The following is a 23,001-nucleotide window of genomic DNA, read 5'->3' as shown; positions in this document are numbered from 1 at the left end:
TAGCTTTCACAGGAAGGGTGGGAAAGTGAGTAGCTGGTATTTTTGGCAGCAATACCAAGAAGTGAGTTCTGCTTCCCACATCGTCATAAGACAGGAACCTCTCCATATAGAGGAAAGGGGGTTACCCCACTGGAGCTCAAAAACCAAATCAGAACAACAATCATGGTGATGATGGTGATGGGGAGGAGGAGAAGGAGGAGGAGTGGGAGGAGAGGGAGGAGAGGGAGATCCTCCAGTCACTCATTCTCTTCACAGTCGAGCTCTTTTTTTTTTTTTTTTTTTTTTTTTGCAGTACTTGCGATTGAACCCAGGGGTGCTCTACCACTGAGCTGTAGCATCTCCCCAGTCCTTTTTATTTTTATTTATTTATGTATTTTTGGTACCAGGGATTGAACCCAGGGTGCTTAACCACTGAGCCACATCCCCAGCCTTTTTTTATATTTTATTTTGAGACAGGGTCTCACTGAGTTGCTGAGGCTGGCTTTGAACCTGCGATCCTCTTGCCTTAGCCTTCCAAGCCACTGGGATTGCAGGTGTGCACCACTACACCTGGCTGAGAAGCTTGGTCTTTGTAAAGCAGTGGGACAGGTGATATAAGCAGAGGCGCATGCCATATAGTGATGTGTAAAGGAACTCTGAGAAACACATGCCTCAGCATTCCCCCACCTATCTTAGTGCATTTTCTGTTGCTAGAGCAAAATATCTGAAGTTGGGTACTTTATACAGAAAAGAGGTTTCTTTTTCTTTTCTTTCTTTCTTTCTTTTTTTTAAATATGAAACGCTTCAGGAATTTGCATGTCAGCCTTGCGCAGGGGCCATGCTAATCTCTGTATCATTCCAATTTTAGTATATGTGATGCCGAAGAGAGCACCAGAAAAGATATTTCTTAAGCTCACAGGTCTGGGGTTTCAAGAGCATGGCACCAGCATCTGCTCAGCTCTGATGAGGGTTCAAGATAGATAGCATCACGGTGGCGGGAGCGCCTGCGGGAGTGGTGAGCAGAGCGCCAAGAAGGAGGTTGCCGGGGAGGTGCCGCGCTCCATTCTATCATCCTGTTCTCCTGGGAACCAGCCCAGGCTCATGACAACTGCATTAATTCCCTCCAAGGGCCGTGCCCCTGTGACCTAATGACTTCTGCTAAGCTCCACCTCTCAATGGTCCACCACCCCAACACCCCACACTGGGGACCACGCTTCCAGGACATGAGCCTTTGGGGACACACTGAAACCCTGTCCTAACCATAGCACCACCCGGGTGTTTACACACCAGCTTCTGAGGGTCATTGTCTGCGGGCAACTCCAGGGAAGAATGAGCTCCTAGGCATTTCCAGGGTGCCCTGAGCACGGGTAGGATAGTTTTCTTGGGAGCTGGGTGCGAGCCTTTGGGAAAAAACAATGTCCTGAGCACACGGAGAGGCTGAGGATGTGGACGAGGCCCCGACAGCACCGCCTACCTGGCTTCTCAGGTGGAACGTCTCGTGAATCTTTAGAGTTCCGGGTGCGTTTCATCCTCTGCCCAGATGCTTTTCTCTCCCTCTCTCCCTGGTAAACTCCTAATCACCCTTCAATACCTTTTGCAGCTTGCGGAGAGGAAGCTGTTTCCCAAGGATAGAGCACACACCCATTTGCATTACTTGTCACACTGCTTTACCTTCCAGCAGGACATCCCTACTGGATTGTGCCCTTGTAGAAGGTGAAGACGGTTTGCTCACAGCCTACCATATAGTTTGGTGCCTGGGATACAGAAGATGCTCAATAAAATCTAGGGGGATGGGAGAATTAACAACTTCTTGCTACAGAGTATGGCACTTATCTGAGGCAGCACTGCATTAATCTGAGGCAACATTATACCAGCTTTGGTGTCCTTCTCACCTCTATGGCATTCCTCTTCCTTCATTCACCCAACGCCCTCCTCTTTCTCCCTACTGTAATATCTCAATCTGCTGCTAGATACTTCTCTTATCTCAAAGGAGCACAAGAAATAGGAAACCTGGTGTGATGTTCATCTTTGCCACTGACCAGCTTGGGGGACTCAGTCTCCTCATCTGTAAAATGAACTTGAATGTCTGTGTTCATTATCTATCTATCATCCATCTATCTATCTGTCTATCTATCTATCATCTATCTATCTATCTTGCTTTTTGTTGAACTAGGAATCAAACCCAGGGGTACTTTTAACACTGAGCTATACCAACAACTCTTGTTCATTTTTTATTTTGAGGCAGGGTCTCCCTAAGTTGCCCAGCCTCGCCTCAAACTTGTTAACCTCCTGCCTCAGCCTTCAGAGTAACTGGGATTACAGGCCTCCACCACCACACCCAGCCTCTCTGTCAATTATTAAGGAGCTCTGAAGGAACATTTCTAGAAGGACGACACACAGAGAACTGGCAGCAGTGTTTGCCTCTGGGAAGGAGAAATTGGTGGCTATGGGCCAAGAATATGCGGCAGACAGACTTTCCCTTAATGTCCTGCATTGTTTCCAACTACCGAAAATGCAGTGGCATAAAAAACAAACAAACAAACAAACAAACAAAACAGAAATGTATTCTCTCGCAGTTCTGGAGACCATAGGTCCAAAATCTAGGTGTCAGTAGGCCACACTCTCTCCAAATGTTCAGGCGGGAAAGCTTCCTTGCTTATGCCTGGCTCTAGGAATACCCTGGCTTGTGACCACAGGACTCTAGTTCCTGCCACCAGGGCCACATTGCTCCATGCTTTCAGTCTGAATCTTCTTTTCTATAAGGACACTCACTGTCTTTGGATTTAGGGCACAAGTAACCCAGGATGATCTCGCCTCAAAAATCTCAATCATATTGGAAGACCTTTTTGCAAATAAAGTAACATTCACAGGGTCTGGCGATTTGGATGTAGACATAGCTTTTGGGGCCACTGTTTAACCCACTGTGTACCTATTTGTATTTTTTTTTAACTTTTTAAAATTGATTCTTTTTAAATATACGTGACAGTAGAATGTATTTTGACATATCATATGTACATGGAGTGTAACTTCCCATTCTTGTGGTTGTACACGATGTGGAGTTACACTGGTCGAGTATTCATAATATGAACATAGGAAAATTACGTCCCATTTATTCTACTGTTTTTCCCATTCCCATCCTCCCACCCATCCCCCTACTCCACTCTGTCCAATTCGGTGAACCCCCAATCCTCTCCCACCCCCCTACCCCACCTATTTTTTTATTTTTAATTTGTTCTGATTAGTTAAACATGACAGTAGAATGCATTCTGACACATTGTACACAGATGGAGCACAACGTCTCCTTCCTCTGGCTGTAGATGGTGCGTTCACACTGACAGTGTGATCATTCATGTATGTAGGGTAATAATGTCTGCCTCAGTCTTTCATCCTTCCCATCTCCACGACCCCACCCCTCCCCTCACACCCCCATTTGTATGTCTTGAATTTGTGCCATACAAATGATGAAAGAAAGATTCACGTGCGACTAAATAGAGATTAAGATTTCAACTTTTCTACTTCTGTTCAACCCAATTTTGTTCTTTTCCAAGGATCTGACTTTGATTCACCTTTTCTCTGCTTATTTTAATTTACCATTGGAGCCATGTTATAGGACACGAAAATGGAACTCTCGTACCATGTGGGTGGACTTGGAAAGGAAAACAGACAATTCAAAAAGCACCTGGGCAGTAAATTGCAGAATTAAACATACGCCTATATAGTAAACCAGCAGTTCCACTCCTTTCATATCCTAGAGAAATCCTTCCACTTGTTCTGTTCTCTAGGAAGAATGGATAAGAATGTTCATAGACATAGAGTTCATTGTGGCATCAAGTGTGAAACCACCAAATGTCTGTCGATAGTAGTACAGATACAATGTAACATTTTAAAAGAGTATTACACAGCAGTGAAAAATGAGTTACCCTAGCTATGGTATGGGTAAAACTCAAAACCATGCTATTATCTAAAAGAAGGAAGCAACATAATAGCTACAGTGCAATATTATTAAAATAAGCAATATATTATATAAGGGTGCAAACATGGGAATGTGGAAAGCATAAAGAAAAAATAAAGGAATAATTAATATAAAATTTGACACAGTGTTTATATCTGATAGTGGAAATAAAGGAGCCATAGGAAGGGATTCCCACCAGGATATCCTAGTAGTATGGGGAATGGGTACACAAATGTAAAAGTTATAACTGGGCACAGTGGCAAACACCATAATTCCAGTGGCTTGGGAGGCTAAGGAAGGAGGATTGCAAGTCTGAGGCCAGCCTCAGCAATTTAGCAAGGCCCTAAGCAACTTAGTGAGACCCTGTCTCAAAATAAAAAAATGAAAAATAAAAAGGACCAAGAATGTAACTCCACAATAAAGCACCCCTGGATTCAATCCCCAATACCAAAACAAAACAAAAGTTATTTGTCAAACTGCATACTAGTTTTATATACTCGTGTGTGTGTGTATGATGTATTTAACAGCCCATGAGAAAATTCCACTATAGGTGAGGATATGGATCAATAGAAATTTACACTCACTGCTGTGAGGATGAATATAAATTGAAAAAAACATTTTAGAGAATATTTTGCAATATCTAGTAAAGTGGAATCTGTGCACATTTTATTAGGCATTCCTAGGTGTATTCAATCTGTGCTTTTCAAATGTTCTCAGCACAGCCTTTTATTAACAATGCAGGGCTGGGCACAATGGTGCACTCCTGTAATACCAATGGCTTAGGAGACTGAGATAGGAGGATCACAAGTTCAAAGCCAGCCTCAGTAACTTACTGAGGCCTAAGCAACTAAGTGACACCCTGTCTCTAATAAAGAATATTTTAAAAAGGGCTGGGGATGTGGCTCAGTGGTTAAGCATCTCTGGGTTCAATTCCTGGTACCAAAAAAAAAAAAAAAGTGCATTTACATGACCTCCAAGCACATTATCGGATGAGATTGGGAGCGTTCAGGGTGATATGACCATAGACGCTGAGCACATTACCTATCTATCTATCTATCTACCTACCTACCTATCTACCTTAAGCACATACACACATACAGGTGTGAAAAAGCTGAAACAAAAACTTTGCAAAAACAACTCTTTCCCATAATAGATACAGCATACTCTGATTTTTCTATTCCTGTCTGTTTTATTTCATTAAAGGCCTCAATTTTTAAGTTTATTTCAAGTCATTAATAGTTGATGCTACAGTTTGAATGTTTATGTCCCCTCAAAATTCATGTGTTGACAATCTGGAAAGCAGTATGGAGATTCCTAGGAAAACTTGGAATGGAACTACCATTTGACCCAGCTATCCCACTCCTCAGTATATACCCAAAGGACTTTAAAACAGCATACTATAGGAATACAGCCTCATCAATGTTTATAACAGCACAATTCACAATAGCTAAATTGTGGAACCAAACTAGATGCCTTTCAATAGATGAATGGATAAAGAAACTTTCATATATATACACAATGGAATATTACTCAGCATTAAAAGAGAATATGGGCTGGGGTTGTGGCTCAGTGGTAGAGCACTCACCTAGCACGGTGAGGCACTGGGTTCGATCCTCAGCAACACATAAAAACGAAATAAAGAGGGCTGGGGATGTGGCTCAAGCGGTAGCATGCTCCGCTGGCACGCGTGCGGCCCGGGTTTGATCCGCAACAGCACATACAAAGATGTTGTGTCGGCCGAAAACTAAAAAAATAAATATTAAAAAAAATTCTCTCTCTCTCTCTTTTAAAAAAATGAAATAAAGATATTGTGTGTCCATCTACAATTAAAAAAATATTTTAAAAAAGAAATAAAATTATGGTCTTTGCAGGGAAATGGATGGAGTTGGAAAATATTATGCTTATTGAAGTAAGCCAATCCCAAAAAACCAAATGCTGAATATTTTCTCTGATATGAGGTTGCTGATCCATAATGGGGATAGAGATGGGCATGGGAGGAATGAAGGAACTGTAGATAAGGCAAGGGGGAGGGAGGGGAAGGGAGAGGACACAGGGTAGGAAAGACAGTGGAATGAGATGGACATCATCATCCCAAGTACATATATAAAGACATGAATGGTGCGACTCTACTTTGTGTACAACCAGAGACATGAAAAATTGGGCTCTGTATGTGCACTATGAATTGAAATGCACTCTGCTGCCATATATAACAAATTAGAATAAATAAACTAAAAAAAAATTAATGTGTTGAAACCTAAACACCAAAGAGTCAGAATTAGGAGGTGGTTTTCTGGGAGGTAATTGGGTCTGGAGGGAATTAGTAGGTACCCTTATAAGAGAAGCTCCAGAATTGGGCATGGCGGTAATTACACCTGTAATTCTAGTGGCTTGGATCACAAGGAGGATCACAAGTTCAAAGCCAGCCTCAGCAACTTAGCAAGGCCCTAAGCAACTTAGTAAGACCCTATCTCAAAATAAAATTTTAAAAAAGGCTGGGGATGTAGCTCCATAATAAGTACACCTGGGTTCAATTCCCCATACCAAAAAAAAAAAAAGAAGAAGAAGAAGAAGCAGCCTCAGAGAACACCCTGGCCCCTTCCACCACATGAGGACACGGCTAGCAGCACCATCTATGACCCTGAAAACAGGCCCTCACCAGACACCAAATCGGTCAGGCCTGGGACCTCACGCTTCCCAGCCTCCAGAACTCAGACTTGAATCTCGGTTGTTTTTAAGTTTCCCAGTCTATATTTTGTTGTAACAGCAAATTGGATAAAGACAATTGAGAGACTAGAATTTGAAGAAGGCTGCACTAGAGAAGATTTTGCTCAAGGTACTATGTAAAAGAATGTTGATGGAGCACTACTCAAAATGAAAATGACTGGAAATGAGAATTAAGGAGTATTCATGTAATGAAGCAGTATATCACCACTGAGATGCATAGACGAGCGCTCTGTTCCCAGGCTGGGGAGTGAAGAAAGCCAGTTGCTGAAGCATATGTACAGTGTGGTGATATTTATAAAGTTTCAAAACATGAAAAACATGTTGTTTATGGATACGCACATATGCAGGAGAAGTCTGTAACATGCACGGGAATGCCGAGCCCATAACTCAGGATTGTGGAAAGAGGGAAGGGTATGGGGTCAGAGATGGACAAAATAGGCTTTTGTGTTTTGTTATTATTTGTTTTTTCATATTCACTGTAGCAGCTGGCAAACTGTTACCTGTGGGCAAAATCCAATGTGTTATTTTTGTGGCCTGTGAGCTAAGAGTGGTGTTTACATTTTAAAATTATTATTATTATTATTATTATTTTAAATTTTTATTGTTGGTTGTTCAAAACATTACATAGTTCTTGACAAATCATATTTCACACTTTGATTCAAGTGGGTTATGAACTCCCATTTTTACCCCGTATACAGATTTCAGCATCACCTCGGTTACACATCCACTGTTTTACATATTGCTATACTAGTGTCTGTTGTATTCTGCTGCCTTTCCTATCCTCTACTATCCCCCATACATTTTAAAATTATTGAAAAATGGAAGAATATTTTGTGACGCGTGATAATTACATCAAGTTCAAACTTCAATGTTGTAAATAAAGTTTTATTGAAACACAGCCATGCTAGTTTACCTACCTAGTATCTAGGGCCATTTTCACATTATACGGTAGAACCTGGGAACTGCAGCAGAGATTGTGTGGCCGGCAAAACCTAAAATATTTACAACCTGGCCCTTTATAGAAAAAGTTAGCTAACCCTGGTTTATTGTATGACACATATTTTATAATACCAAAAAAATGATAGCATTAGCTCAACATGCTGCTGCATTCCTGTAATGTCAGGGACTCAGGAACCTTAGCCTCCTGAGGCCAGCCTCAGCAACTTTGTGAGACCTCAGCAACTTAGCTCAGTGTTAGCGTGCCTTGGGTTCAGTTTCCAGTACCAGATAAATAAATAAATGCAGCATTAAAGAAAAATTCCAGAAGTAAAATACCATCTACCAAAACTTGCTTTGTTTTTCCATGTGTTCTTCCAATCCCTGACAAAAATCCATATATTTTTATTGACATCAGGCTAAGATATTTTGCATTCTACTGCCCCCCCCCATGTACATCATTTCATACACACTTTTTTAAAAGTTTATATTTTTTAGTTGTTAATGGACCTTTATTTATATGTGTGCTGAGAATCAAACCCAGTGGCTCACACATGCTAGGCAAGTGCTCTACCACGGAGCCACAACCCCAGCCCATTTCATACACCTTTTTGATGTGCTATGTGGCATCCAAATTTGCACTCTGTAGTGGCATAATATGGTTCAAATTTGCAAACCATATGCCATCTGTGCGAAAGTGCTTTCTCATGTTTAAACCTTATACTGTCTTCATTCCCTCCTGTTTGTTATTGGTTACCAGGTAAAGAATTTTTTTTTTTCAGGAACAAAAAAAATTTTAATAGACTTGACTTTTTAGAACAGTTTTAGATTTACAGAGAAATTGAGCAAATAGTAAAGAGAGTTCCCATATGCACCCCATACTGTCTCCTTTCTTTTATTTTTTAATTTATTCTAATTAGTTACACATGACAATAGAATGCATTTTGACACACTATACACAAATGGAGCACAACTTCTCCTTCCGGTGGCTGAACATGGTGCAGAGTCATTATGTGTATACGGGTAATACTGTTTCCCTTCTGGCTAACATCCTGCATTTTAATTAGCATGGTACATTTGTTACAATTAATGAGCCAATATTGATACATTATTATTAACTAAAAACTATGCAATTCAGATGTCCTTAATTTTTATTTAATGTCCTTTTCCTGTACCAGGATAATATATATTATGTTTAGTTTTCATGTCTTCTTAGGCTCCTATTGGCTGTGACAGTTTCTCAGACTCCCGCCCACCCCCCTCCGTGGTACTGAAGATTGAACTCAGGGGCACTCTACCACTGAGCTACGTCCCCAGCTCTTTTTATATTTTATTTTGAGACAGGGCCTCACTAAGTTGCTAAGACTGGCCTCAAACTTATCATCCTCCTGCTTCAGCCTCTTGAGTAGCTGGGATTCTACCATACCTGGCTTTTAATTCTTATTTTATTTATTTATTTGGTACTGGGGGTTGAACCCAGGGGCACTTTGCCACTAAGCCACATTCCCAGCCCTTCTAAATTTTTTTAGTTGATACATGGTCTTGCTAAGTTGCTGAAGGTCTTGCTAAATTTCTAGGACACGAATTTGCGATCCTCCTTGCCTCAGCCTCTCAAGTAGCTGGGTTTACAGGTGTGCACCACCACACCCAACGTTTAAATTGTATTTTAAGTCAGGATCTTGCTAAATTGCCAAGGCTGGCCTCAAACTTTTGATTCTCCTGCCTCAGCTTCCTCAGTGATTGGGGTAACAGGTGTGTACCACTATGCCCAGTGACTTCCTTGTTTTTCATGGATTTTTTTTTTTTTTTTTTTTTTGAGAAAACTGTAAAGCTTCATGAGAGAACTTGAAGTCAAAGATCCAATGCAAGAAGAGTTTCTGCTTGGACCGGGGTTGTAGCTCAGTGGTAAAGTGCTTGCCTTGCATGCATGAGGCCCTGGGTTCGATCCTCAGCATAAAAAGTAAATAAAAAAAGATTTAAAAAAAAAAGAGTTTCTGTGTGTGTTTATTTGAACCTCTGGTGGCCTTTTATCTGCCTCTGGCCCTGGAGCAGGCTCTAGGTTGACACAATCTCCCTCTTAACATCAAGACCATCTCCTTTTACCTCCAGTCTTTGCATGTGGCAATCCCTGGAGATCAGTTTCCAGATCAAGCCTTGGAACCTCAAGGGCTCCTTGTCTTCTCTCTCCTGACCAGAGGTCATGTCCTGACTTTCAGTTGGCGGCAGTTCTCATTGAGGTGGTTCATCCCCAGACTGATGGGTAACCACAGGCCCAACCAGTTGAGAAGATTCTGGTTCCTCTCTTCCTCCTTCTGGTTTAGATGTTACTCTTGCTTGCTCAGTTCCAAGAGAACAAATGAAGATAAGGCTTCTCCTGCCACGGCCTTGAGCACAGAAGGCGGCCCTCAAGGCCTTGCTGGTTTTGAGGAACACAGGGCAGGTGTGCTGTAGAATGTGCCTCTGCCGGGTCTGTCTGCTGTTTTTCTCACGTTAGACCATTAGGGTTCTGGTTTGCTGGGAGGAAGCTTACAGAGGTCAAGTGCCATTCATCACATCCTATCGAGGTACACATTATCAGCGTGTGACTGATGGTGACCTTGATCACCGGGCTGGGTGTTTTAGTCCAGTTTTTCCACTGTAAAGTTGCTCTTTCTTCTGCCCCTTCCTATACTGTATTCTTGGGAAGAAATGACTAAGGCAGCCTGCAGTAATGCTCCCCCTCCTGTAGGGAGGAGCACCTAGAAAATCTATTTGGAATTCTTATTCCCTGGAGATCTGTTTCTTCTCCCCTATTTATTAACCTATTCAATCATTTATTTATGTCAGCACAGACTCATGGATACTTGTTTTATACCTGGGGATATAATCCAATTCTACTTTACAAGGGTCCCTCCTCATCTGTGGGGATCAGTTCCAGGACAACCCTGATGTGTGTCCCCAAATACCTAATCATCCCGTCACCCCCACCTAAACTCTAACCATTCTCTTTTCCTCCCTTCACTCCAATACACTCCTGCCTCTTCAGTCTTTTGGCTTATTTCTTTGCCTTCTTTAATACACCCACCTGTCTCTTTTGGCCCTTCCTAGTGGTAATTTAAGTACTAAGAAAGCTTTCTGCTCAAAAACCCCAGCTTGACCTCACTATCTCCTAGTTGGTTCAACACTTGGCAGTGCACTGTGAAGCCTCCTTGTTCTAACTTATTAATTCTTCCTCTCATCACACTGTCCTCTTCCTCTCACTTCATTCTTTTGTTGAGGCTAAAGTCCACCAGTGATCTCTCTGTAGGTCCAAAGGTATCTCTCTCCTGCCTCCCTCTTCCTCTCTGTCTGATGCTAGGGACTGAAGTCATGGCCTCTCGTGTGCTGGGCAAATGCTTTACTATGTACCCAGTCCTTTTTATTTCGAGACAGGATCATGGTAAGTTGCCTAGGCTGGCTGTGAACTTGTGATTCTCCTGCCTCAGCCTCCTGCAGAGCTGGGATTAGTGTACCACCATATCCAGTTTTTTTCCTCTATTTTTTGGGGGGAGGGTATTAGCAATTGAACTCAGGGCACTCAACCACTGAGCCACATCCCCAGCCTTATTTTGTATTTTATTTAGAGACAGGGCCTTACTGAGTGTCTTAGCCCTCACCATTGCTGAGCCTGGCTTTGAACTCGTGATCCTCCTGTCTCAGCCTCCAGAGCTGCTGGGATTATAGGCAGGCACCACCACGCCCAGCTTTTTCCTGTATGTTTATCTTCCCATTAGAGCTTCTGCTCTGAAATGAACTCCCTATTATTCTTCAGGTCTTTCTCTTTTCTTTCCTGTCCTTACTCAGGGATTATGGTTTTCACAGAATTTTCTCTAAGGGTAGGGATGCGCCTACCTCATTCAACCCCTGCACCTCTCATTCCCTTAACTTCAACCCCTGCACCTCTCATCCTTGGCTTCATTGTAAGATGTTGTACTCCCCTTTGAATGAAGATGAAGTTAAGGAGGGAAAACTTGCAGGCAGACAACATCTTCTACTTTCTGTTTCAAAATAATCAAACTCTGGAGATAAATTCAAGGATCACAGACTGCCACAGTCCGGCTGCAGCAAAATAACCCGGGGGGGGGGTGACGAGCAACTTGTGTACATTGATACAGCAGGAGTGGGAGCCGTTTATTGTAGGACAGGAGGGGTATATATATCTTACACACAGCTTATCTTAATTAATATAAACTAGATACAGCAGTCAACCAATAAGGAATCTCCACACTTAATGGCTCGCTGGCGTTACTTCAGAAACCACTCCCTCTGGCAAAATGCCAGGTGCCATCCTGACTTATTTACAGACTCTAACAACAGACCACAACCATGTTAGTAGAAGTTCTACAAAGTGATGTCACAGATCAGCATCAGTGTCATCTAGAAATTTGCTAGAAATACACAGTTTTAGGTAAAACCTTTGAACAAGTAAATCAGAATCTAGTCCTTTAACATGATCCCCAGTGCTCTGGATATACAATAAAGTATAGGAAGTACTGCTCTATTGGACCAGTAAGTGCCTGTCATGAAAGAGCACCAATGCTGAGTGCAGTGACACACGCCTATGATCCAAGCTACGCAGGAGGCTGAGGCAGGAGGATTGCAAGTTCAAGGGCAGCCTCATCAACGTAGCAAGATCCTGTCTCAGAATAAAAAAATAGATAAAAGGGCTGGGAATGTAGCTAGGTGTTAGAGCATCCCTGGGTTTAATTTCTAGTATTGAAAAAAAGGGGGAGGTCCAATAACCCCTGGGAACATCAAACCAATGACTTTCACCTCTAGTTGGTCAAAGTTTGATGTGAGGGTGATCTGGCTGCCATAGCTATCATCCCTTTAATGAACAGGGTTGATTTAAAGGATGTCCTAGCTAAGAGTATGGCCTCCCTCTGTCATTATTCTAGGTACAGGTACATTGTGTTGAAGCTGTAACAGGGTTTGAAGAAGACACTCTTTTTCAAGAGGCAAAGACTTCTTCAACCAAGAGTGTAGGAAAGCTTATAGAATCTTTGGTAAAGTAAACCCATCTCACAATGGGTAAGAAAACATAATCCTTCTTAACAAAAAATGTGTATAAACAACATAGAACCAAAAGACAAGAATTGTTTATATTCTTCATTCGCTTACTCATTATAGGTATTTATTAAGTACCTACTACGTGCCTAGCTCTCTTGTAGGTGGTGGAGTCACAGCAGGGAACAAAACAAAGTCCTTGCCTTAGTAGAATTTACATTCTCAGGGATGGAGATAGACAGCAAAGGAAAACATAATACGGCAATATAATTCAATAATGCATTGAAGAGATATAGAGTGGCCAGGCATGGCAGTGCATGCTTTTAATTCCAGCAACTCGGGAAACGGAGGCAGGAGGATTGCAAGTTGGAGGCCAGCTTCAGTAACTTAGGGAGACCCTCAGCAACTGGCAAAACCCTTTCTCAAATTAAAATATAAAAAGGACTGGTGATGTCATTCCATAGTAAAGTGCCCTCACGTTCAACCCCGTAAAAAAGAAAAACATAAAATGAAATAAAGAATAAAGAAACAAAAGGAAAAAGAGTGGTGAAGCCTGCTATTAAAATGGCAGTTGGGGGGCTGGGGCTGTAGCTCAGTGGTAGAGCCCTTGCCTAGCAAGGGTGAGGCACTGAGTTCGATCCTCAGCACCGCCTATAAATAAGTAAATAAAATAAAGGTACACGTACAACAAAATATTTTAAAAAAATAATAAAATGGCAGTTAGGGCAGGTCTCTCCAAGGAGAAGACATTTGAGAATATCTGAATGAAATGAGGGAGGAAACCACCTGGATCATTTGGAGGGAGAGAATTCCAAGCAGAGTAAATGGATAATTTAAAGACCTGGAAGTAGGAACATGCTTAGGATGTTCGAGGAATAGCAAAAGAGACTTAGGAGTGTGGTTGGAGAGGATTAGGAAAGCGAATGAGATGAAGTTGGAGCTGTGAGTAGAAGCAAAGCATGCAGGATCTCTTTTCTGCCCCCCAGTACTGGCAATTGAATCCAGAGGTCCTCTTTCACTAAGCCACATCCCCAGCCCTTTTAAATTTATTTTGAGACAGAGTCTAAGTTGCTCAGGCTAGCCTTGGACTGAGATTCTCCTGCCTCAGCCTCTCCAGTCTCTGGATTACAGGCATGTGCTATTGCACCTAGCCCAAAACATGCAGGGTCTTTAAGAAGCTTGGGTTTTATACAAAGTGTGAGGGGAGCCATTACAAGGTTTTGAGCCCAAGAGTGACATGATGTGACCTACACTTTAAAAGGCTTCCCTTGGCTATTGTTTTTTGGAATAGAATCTAAGGGAGAAAGAGTAGAAACAGGGAGGCCTAATAAAATTTGCTATAAGGCCAGGTGTGGTGGCGCACACTTGTAACTCCAGCTACTCGGGAGGCTGAGGTAGGAGGATCACAAGTTCAAAGCCAGCCTCAGCAACTTAGCAAGGTCTTCAGCAACTTAGAGAGATCCTGTCTCTAAATAAAAAATATATCACAAAATAAAAAGGGATGAGAATGTGGCTCAGTGGTTAAGTGCCCCTGGGTTCAATCCCCAGTACCAAAATATAAAAAAGAAAAAGAAAATCTGCTATAAGAGTGTGATTGGTTTAGTTTATTAGGGTAGACATGGGAGTGGTGAGAAAGAGTCCTATAATCCTGGCTTCCCTATCAAATATTTATTTATTTTCATCTTTTCCTGATATTGGGGATTGAACCCAGGGCCTTGTGCATGTTAGGGAAGCGGTCTACCTCTGAGCTACATCACCAGCCCTACAACCAATACTTTAAAAGTTATCACTGGGTGCTTGAAGTGTTTGTTTTCTTAAACTTGGCTGGAAAACTGGTTTAAATGTAGAAAACAAAGAAGAATAATAGAGTTTCTCTGGATCAAGCAATGTTAAACACATCCCCTGGGAATCAGTGTTATTTAACATTTCATAAATGATTTTTAAAAAGAGATACTTTGAGACATCTATAGGTACACAAATTATACTTTCCTTTCCAGAGAATGAAATGTCAAGTCAATAGGGAGCATCTTCTGGAACATTTCTAAAGCTATGTGAGTCGGCTGTGTGGTGGCAAGTGTTTTGCCACATGGCCAAGTGTAAGGCAGCTCACATCAGAAAAGACAATTCAGGCTTTAAGAGAATGAACTCTGAACTGCCAATTGCCACCAAGGAAAGGGATCTAGAAGGTGAAAGAAATCTTTTCTTCAAGACCTCAGTTCTTCTAAGGTCCAAAAGACCAGTAAAAGTTCTGACCCCAGAATAATTATAGAAACATCAGCTCCAACAAAAACTCAGGACACCCATCTTAGAGCTCAGTAGCAGTGCTAATCACTGCATCCTAAGGGGTGGGAGAGAGAAAGGCAGGTAAACTGGGGGTGAGGGTTGTTTGATGGGTTAAATGTGCCAAAAGAAGACAAGAACAAAGTCTATAGACACATTAAAGATTCAGAGAGAATAACAATGACCCCTTTTATACCATCCTATAATTCTGAAATTAGGGACAAAAGAAACTTGAAAATGGGGGTAATGTCTATGTAGAAAGATACCATTGGACACCACGTAAAAGAAGGACCTTCTTTGGATGTGGGAGAGTGTTCCTTAAATATTCTCCAATGTATGGAAGGCCTTGGGCTAGTAGTAAGTGGGATGAAGTGGAGGGCAATCAACCCAAATTCATAGTCCTTTGTTGGAACAAAATTACTCTAGACTGGTGAGTCTCCCCTCAAATCATAAGGGACTACAACCACAGAAACTTAAAAAGAGCAAGAATCACTGACAAGATATTTATAGGATTCAAAAATCCTAATATTAGATCTCATTATGAGTCAAAATTAGATTGAAAATAAATTCCAGCGGTGAAAGATTTAAAATGTATCAATTAGGGGAATTAAGGATTTTGGGGAGGGGATATCCTTGACTTGTGTGATTGATGCCATGGAGATATTCTATGTCCTCAAAATAAAGGGTGCTTGGTAATATGAATTGGATGGAAAAAATAAGAACATTTCTTAAACTCTTGTTTGTCAGCATCTGGGTTCTCATAGTGAGAAAGTGAGAGTCTGAACTGAAACAGGGGTTAGTTCATTTGAATAATACAGAGGAGAGGGAGATTCTGATGAACCAACTGTTAGATGTTGAACAGTCACCAACCCTGAACTGGGGAGCTGTAAAAATCGTTCTTCACATAAAAAAAAATATTGGGATTTTAACAGGATGAGAAAGGGTAGAGAAATAACCAGAGTGTCCCTGAATTGGGAGATTTTATAAATAGGCCAAAGATTTATATTTATAGAAATATATATTAATGCTCTCTCCTTCCAAAAAAAAATAATAATAGATTCAGGAACCTCCTTCCCCTCAGGGGCGCCTTTCCTTCCCCCGGGTCCCTCTCTTTACCTGTTTCCTCCTCCTGTGGTAGGAACTTTCAGCCCCGCCTCCCTGCTCACCAAGCTCCGCCTTCTTCTCCACCTGTGTGCCCAGCCCCTGACGTTACCGTTGGGCTTCAGCGGCCTGCAGGATTCCGGCTTCCGATTGGCCCGCGCCGCCTGGGCCTGCGCAGCCCACCAATGACAGCGGCGCAGGGTTGGGGGGTGCCCACATCCAAGATGGCGCCCCCAGGAGCTGGGAGCGGGTGACCGGCGGCGGGGAAGCGGCCTGGGTTGGCCCTCAGATCGCGGGGTCCTGGGGGCATCTCGCCGGCCACCACCCTGGCCCGCCTGCCAGGCTTCCCCCGGGCCAGAGCAATGGCCGCCGAGAACAGCAAGCAGTTTTGGAAGAGGAGCGCCAAGCTGCCGGGGAGGTGAGCCCAGGACGCTGAGAGGGAGAGGGGATTGGACCAAACCCTTCCAGATCCTAATCCCTCAATCCCGCGGGCCCGGGGTGCCACCGAGGCCGGAAGCCCGGTTTTGAGGGACCTAGGCTGGGAAAGCTGGGGCTGCCTGGCGGTGGCAGGGCAGCTGTCACGTTAAGGAGCGGGCGAACTGTGGGAACCGCTGGAAGCGGGATGTACACGGGGGTCTAGGGGCGGAGGTCTCAGGAGGGTGACTTCAACTGGCAGGTGGCCAGAGACCTGGTTTAAGGGGCAGTGGAGTTGGGTGAGTAGCCCGTGGGTCCTGGGCTCTGAGGGCCATACCCAGAGCTGCTTCCCACTCTAGACAGGACTCCTTCTCTGGGGTCTCCACCAAGCACAGGTGGTTGCTTGCATGAGGATGGCCACTTGCCTTGGTCCCCCAGTCCAGCACCTACGAATCTTTTCCCCGCATTCTCAAAGGGCTCTGGTGGGCTGCCTGAGGAATTGGGAGCAGGAAAAGTGAGCAATTCCTAAGCTTGATCTTACTTTATCTTGAGTTGGCCTTTTTCCATTGAGAATTATTACAGGGTGACCACAGAATCGGGGTTATTCCTTTTTCTAAGGATTTTCCCAATCCAAAGTAATCTCTCCCTCCCCTACGTAGTTATGCTCTTTTGTGCGAATGCACCCAAAATTTTCATTCTTAAATTGTAGAGTTGGGGAGCAGACCTTCTAAGCTGTTTTCCCCACTTCTCCATGTGTGTTGACACTCCTAGCTATTGTCCATTCATCAATCTACTGTTCGTTTACAGTTTGAATTTGTTTTGGGCAGAATCCTGAAAAGTCAAAGGAGCAGTGTGTGTTTCAGTTGTGAATTTAAGATTTCTGCCAGCCACAGATTACTTAGTGATAAAATTCATGTTTGGTTTGCCCCACATGCCACCTTTCCTAATAGATTAAGGTCTTTTCCTTCTGGGATAATCCTTTGACCTTGTGATTTTTCCTTCTTTCTTTAAGCAAAGAGATCTGGCTATGTAACTGTCTTATTACATTTAAGATTCTATTAGATATATGTTGAATAGGGTGGGAGTCAGCTTTTAGTATTATATTAAAATAATACAAAGAAAGACAAAGATAGCTTCAGATTAAAGTGCTGTGGAATAACAGTGTTAATATCAGTGCTAAAGATGTTCTGTGTTTTTAGATAAGCACCACTTCCTGCCCTCTGAATCCTTTTCCTTCCTGGTCTTGTGAGCTCTCCAGTTGTGCTAACTGTTGTTCTCTGGGGTTTTCCATAGAGAAATCATTAAATTTCAACAATCTAAGATTATAATCAGAATCAGTGGGAAAACTGTTAAATCAGGAAGCAGCAATAGGAGATATGGTTCGTGGCCTGGTCTTCTGTGCCTCTGACTGCTGCTTGTTATTAACTATCTTTTTTTTTTTTTTTTTTCTGATCAAGGATTGAACCCAGGGGTGCTTTACCACTGAGCCAAATCCCCAGTCCTTTTATGTTTTTTATTTAGAGACAGGGTCTTTCTGAGTTGCTTAGGACCTTGCTAAATTGCTGAGAGCATTAAGTTGCTGAGGCTGGTTTTGAACTCTAAATCCTCCTGCCTCAGCCTCCTGAGCTGCTGGGATTACAGGCATGGGCCACCACACCCAGCTTGTTATTAACTATCTTTTTTTAGTCTATATTTCTTCTACTGGATTTTAGGAATAGTCTTTTTTTTTTTTTTTTTTGGTGCTGGAGATTGATCTCAGGGCTTTGTGCACAGGAGGCAAGTACTCCACCAACTGAGCTATTATCCCCAGTCCTTTTTTTAAAATTTTGAGATAGGGTTTTTTACTAAATTGCCAAGACTGGCCTCTCACTCAGCCTCTTGAGTAGCTGAGACTACGGGCATGTACCACTGTGCCCAGCATAGTCATCTTTTTAAAAATACTACTTTTGTGAGATAGGAAGAAGATTTTTCAGTTTCTTCAATTTTTTGGTTTCCTTTTTCATTCTGAAGAATATACAGGGCTAGAGAAGATAATTTTTGAGGTCAGAACAACTTGGATTATTATTTGGGCTCTCTTAACATGTGTGACAAAGGACAGATAATTGATAATCTCTCCAGACCTCAGTTTCCATATCTATGAAATTAGGGAAAAAATACATTCCTTGGGGTTACTGTGAGGACTAAAAGAAATATCCTATTTTTTAAAAAACCTAGGATAGTATTTTAGCACATTATTCACAATAAATAGTAATTTTTAACATTACTGTTACTATTACAGCAATATACGTTTAAAAGAATGTTTCTCAGATTCTTATACCAGTACAATTATTTGTCTTGTTTATTCTAAGGCATTAAAATGTTGCCATAGTTCATAGTAATTGTTGGTCTCTTTGTTTATTGAAAAGAAATATCATTCAGCTGTGTATTTTTAGCAGGGAAACCCTGGGAGCTCCTAGTTAATGGAAAAAAACTAACGGTCTTTTAGATGGAAAAGTGCTTTTGGTTTAAGGCATTTTCTAAAAGATAAAACTCTTACATCTGGACTCTTTCAGTCTTGAAAAAAAAAACTTTCTCCTAGGGCAGTGACACAAATGACCATGTGCTAGGTTCACGGCAACCTAGAAATGAAACTAATTTGCTCTTCTTTGCAAATTGAAAGGTAAAAAATCATTTGAGTGCAGTGATGTTCACCAGTAATCTCAGAGGTTCAAGAGGCTGAGGCAGGAGAATTGCAAGTTCAAAGCCAGCCTCAGCAACTTAGCAAGAGCCTATCTCAAAATTAAAAAGGGATGGGGGTGTGGCTCAGTGGTTAAGTGCCTCTAGTTTTAATCCCTGGTACCCCCTCCCCCCAAAAAAAAAAAGTCAAAGCAGTAGCGGGTTACTTTCACTTTCTTTGATCATGACTTTAATGACTTAAGTGACAACAAATAGGAATTTTATTAAACAAAATAGCCTAATTCAGAATGAATGAAACATTCTTTTAAAAATAACAATGTCATTGAAAATGCACATACCCCAAAACTCATCTTTTTAAAGTGTACAATTCAATGGTATTTAGTATATTTATTTAGAGTATAGATGGTTTTGTCTAACCATTACCAATTTCAGCACATTTTTGTATCGTAGCATGCATTAGTACTGTATCCTTTTTTATGACTGAATAATATTTCACTGTACAGAGATACCACATTTTGTTGATCCATTCATCAGTTGATGGACATTTGGGTTTTTTCCACTTAGGGAAACTATGAATAGGGCAACTGGAATTGAAAAACTGATCAGTTGTGTTGCTGGAACCCTCAGTGAGCCCACTGCAGAGAGGAGAACAAAACCACCATCCACTGTTAATTAGGTAGAAAGTTTATGGAGATACAAGCCTAAGGTAGGGCAGCTGTGGCTATTAGGTTTCATTAGTGATGAGGAATATGATTTTCAGCAAGGATTCTCAAACTTCAGACCTACCTGATTCAGTAGGTCTGGGGCGGGGGAATGTGAACAGTTGAGTTTCTCATAAAAACCCCATGTACAACAGCTGCTTGGTGGTGTAGGGGCAGCACTTTGAGAACCACTGAGAGAAGAGTCTTGAATTTGATTGAGCGAAATCTGAGTCCTGGTGCTTTTGTCATGAATCTTGAACAACTAATGCATCTGCACATGGTGGTCTGATAGGCCCCTCATACGTCACACATCCAGCCAGAACTCTGGATTTCACATCCTCCCTCCCCGCAACTACAAAGCTGCTTTTCCCATCTCAGTGGTCCCACCACTCACCAAGTTTCTCAGGCCCCACATCCTAAGGTCTGTGACTCTTTCCCTTCTTTCCACATCCAGTCAACAAGTCCTGTTGGCACATCAACATATATCCCAGATCCGAGTTGTTCTTACCACTCCTACCCCTGGTACCTGGGTCACACTGAGTCTTCTCCTGCCTGACAACTGCTGTAGCCTCCTGGTTGGTCTTCCTGCTTCCCTTATTGCCCCTCTACAGACCTCCCATTTGTGAGAATAAAATTCAGATTCTCTGTCTTCAGGTCCTTCAGTTCAATGGTATATTTATGTAGAGTACAGATAAATATACTAAATACCAATTTCAGAATGACTTGCGTCATTATTTGGGCTCTCTTAACCTACAAGTTAGGCAGAGCGTGGGGGCACATGCCTGTAATCCCAGTGACTTGGGACGCTGAGGCAGGAGGATCACAAGTGCCAAGGAGGTTTCTGATGTAGGTGGTCAGACTATGGTGTCAAAGCTCCAGAGAAAAGGCTAAGTTGTAGGATAAAGTACTGAAGTATTGCCTGCTGGATTTCCTTACCTCTGAAATTTGAGGCCAGCCCTGGGGGACCCTAAGCAATTTAGTGAGTCCCTGTCTCAAAAATAAAAGATAAAAAAGGCTGGGAAATGTGGCTCAGTGGTAAAGCACCTCTGGGTTACATCCCTGGTACCAAAAACAAAAAAGCAACCCAAGTTAAGGACTCTGATCTTTTATTTATTTATTTTGAGGTTAATCAATTGGCTGACTGTATTGACAAGATACTGACTGGTTATATATTGAAAAAAACAAACAATACAAAATAGAGAAAAAGCTGGTTCCACTCCCTCCCACTCCCCCCGCTTACCCACCTACCCCCAAATACTCATCATGAGATTTGGTCAGAACAGGGCTTGGAGCCAAGGACTCTGATTTTAATCCCAAGAGTAGTAGGAGACCATGGTGTGGGGAGTTAACATGGTGGGGGGAGATTTGCATTTATAAAAATATCCTGCTGGCGATTAGTGCAATGGTTAGTGCAACTAGAGCCCAGTATGTCCAGCACCACAAAACCAAAACCATTCTGGCTGTTTGTGGAGAATGGTTTGGACCAGTGTTTTTCAGTGGCCGCAGGACTCCTTTTTTTTTTTTTCCCCTGTGCTGGGAAAAAAAAACAGGGACCTCACCCATGCTAGGCAAGCATTTCACCAATAAGCCATATTCCCAGCCCCAGTGACTATAAAACATTTAACATCCCTGGCCCCTGCTCACTAAATTCCAGGAGGTCCCCCAGTTATTGGGACCAACACTCTTCCCACACACATTGCACAGTCCCACACTCCAGCTCCACCCTTCAGCCCCGGGGAGATCAGTGTGCGTGTGGGAGGCTCATTAGAGGCGGCTGGCATCCAGTAGTGGGAAAGGTGATGCTGGCTTAGACCAGGGCAGTGATAGTGGAAATGGAGAGTGGATCAGTAGGTCGCAGGGGAGAAGGAGGTGCCAAGAAGGTTTCTGAGTTAGGTGGTCAGACTGTGGTGTCAAAACTCCAGAGAAAAAAACAACTCCCCGCTGGATTTCCTTACCTCTGAAAGGTTTGGATTGAGCTCTGAGACCCCTACCAGTCCTGAAGTTGAGGGTTAAATTCAAATTCTACCAGCTCCGACCTACGTGAATGGATATTTCTCTCTTGCTCTGTCATGCTAGATGCTCCTATGGATGGATAGGCGGAGAGTTGAGTGGGTGGGGCTGAAGGTGGGCTTTTCTATTTTGTGCTTTTGAAAGTAGCAAATTAGATGACCTGGATGAACATCCGAGAGCCATGAAACTGTAGAATGTTAGAACTCAGGACTGATAAAGCCGCTATAGATGAAGGAACAGGCCAGAGAGGGAAAGTGACTTGCCCCACACCACAGTGCGGATTTCTTGACCCCTGCTGCAGTGCTCTCTGACTCTGCTTCTCCCTCCTCCTGTCTCTGCTAAGGTTCACACTCCCTCTGTGGCAGCAGCTCTTCCAGTCTAGGGTGTGGACATTTCCAGCAAAAAGATGGGGGAAAACACTTGGAATGGGAGATACAAATGAGAGCCTGGCTCATTCCCCACATTCTAATTTCTAATCCTACTGGGAAGGGCTTCTCCCTCTTTTCAAGCAAAATGTAATTCCTAAAGTCAAGAAAGTTGTATTAGCATGAAAAAGAATTGAGGGCTGGGGGTGTAATTCAGTTTGCCTGGTGTGGGCAAGGCCCTGGGTTCTCTTCCCACCCAGCAGGATGGGCTGGGCAGGTGTTAAGAAAGTGGCTAATGTTACTTGAATTACTGAGGCACCATGTATTTTTATCAAAAACCTTCTGTGTTGCTTGGTCATTTTTCATAACATTAATGAATCTGATAATAGACTTAGTGCAATGGTCCCGGCTTGTATGGGCAGGTCCATTACAACATCTTCTTGGCCTGGAAGTGTTTTTTTCTGATAAAGTAAGTGACTAGAAGATACTAAATTACCACTGAGACAGCATACAGCCCCAGTTTTGGAAGACGTCCATGGAGCGCAAGTGTGAACCTGACTCAGTTGCCAACATGTTTGGCATTGAAATTGGGTAACTCTCTTCCCATATTTGCTTTAGCTCCTTTGTCAGTGCCAAACAAATACCTGTTGATTTTTTCCCTACCAAGGTTTTTGTACTGTTGCAACTGGTAAAACAGCTATGCAAATCCATGGCGTGGTGTTGGTTTCATTAAAGAGAATGACAGAGGTTAAGCCTGACTTTTACTCCCTCTGTCGCCCAGGCGGCTCACCCAGGGCTTTTCTCTGCGGATGCAGCGCGGTTTCTCTGAGCTGCAGCG

The 23,001-nt window shown here is 42.6% G+C and overlaps 1 protein-coding gene and 1 non-coding gene across 4 annotated transcripts in view; one reads left to right on the top strand and one right to left on the bottom strand.

Moving 5' to 3' along the window:
* Positions 1–767: 767 nt before the first annotated feature.
* Positions 768–871, bottom strand: LOC124096792 (U6 spliceosomal RNA). The gene has a single exon (XR_006853016.1). It is a non-coding gene; the product is annotated as a U6 spliceosomal RNA (small nuclear RNA).
* Positions 872–16,209: 15,338 nt separating this feature from the next.
* The window catches only part of Tbc1d22b (TBC1 domain family member 22B), an 85,205-nt gene continuing 78,413 nt past the window's right edge, over positions 16,210–23,001 (top strand). For all 3 annotated transcript variants that reach the window (XM_046450669.1, XM_058581421.1, XM_046450666.1), the window contains exon 1: positions 16,210–16,415. In XM_046450669.1, the coding sequence (XP_046306625.1) occupies positions 16,360–16,415 (56 nt within the window). In that variant the 5' untranslated portion in view covers positions 16,210–16,359. The remainder of the gene's footprint in view (positions 16,416–23,001) is intronic.

This window comes from Marmota monax, unplaced genomic scaffold, assembly GCF_021218885.2.
Source record: "Marmota monax isolate L192 unplaced genomic scaffold, Marmota_monax_Labrador192_F-V1.1 WCK01_AAM20220418_F8-fsc00127, whole genome shotgun sequence".
In the NCBI taxonomy this organism is placed as follows: domain Eukaryota; kingdom Metazoa; phylum Chordata; class Mammalia; order Rodentia; family Sciuridae; genus Marmota; species Marmota monax.
The sequence above is the reverse complement of the archived record's forward strand: the minus strand, read 5'-3'. Positions and strand labels throughout refer to the sequence as shown.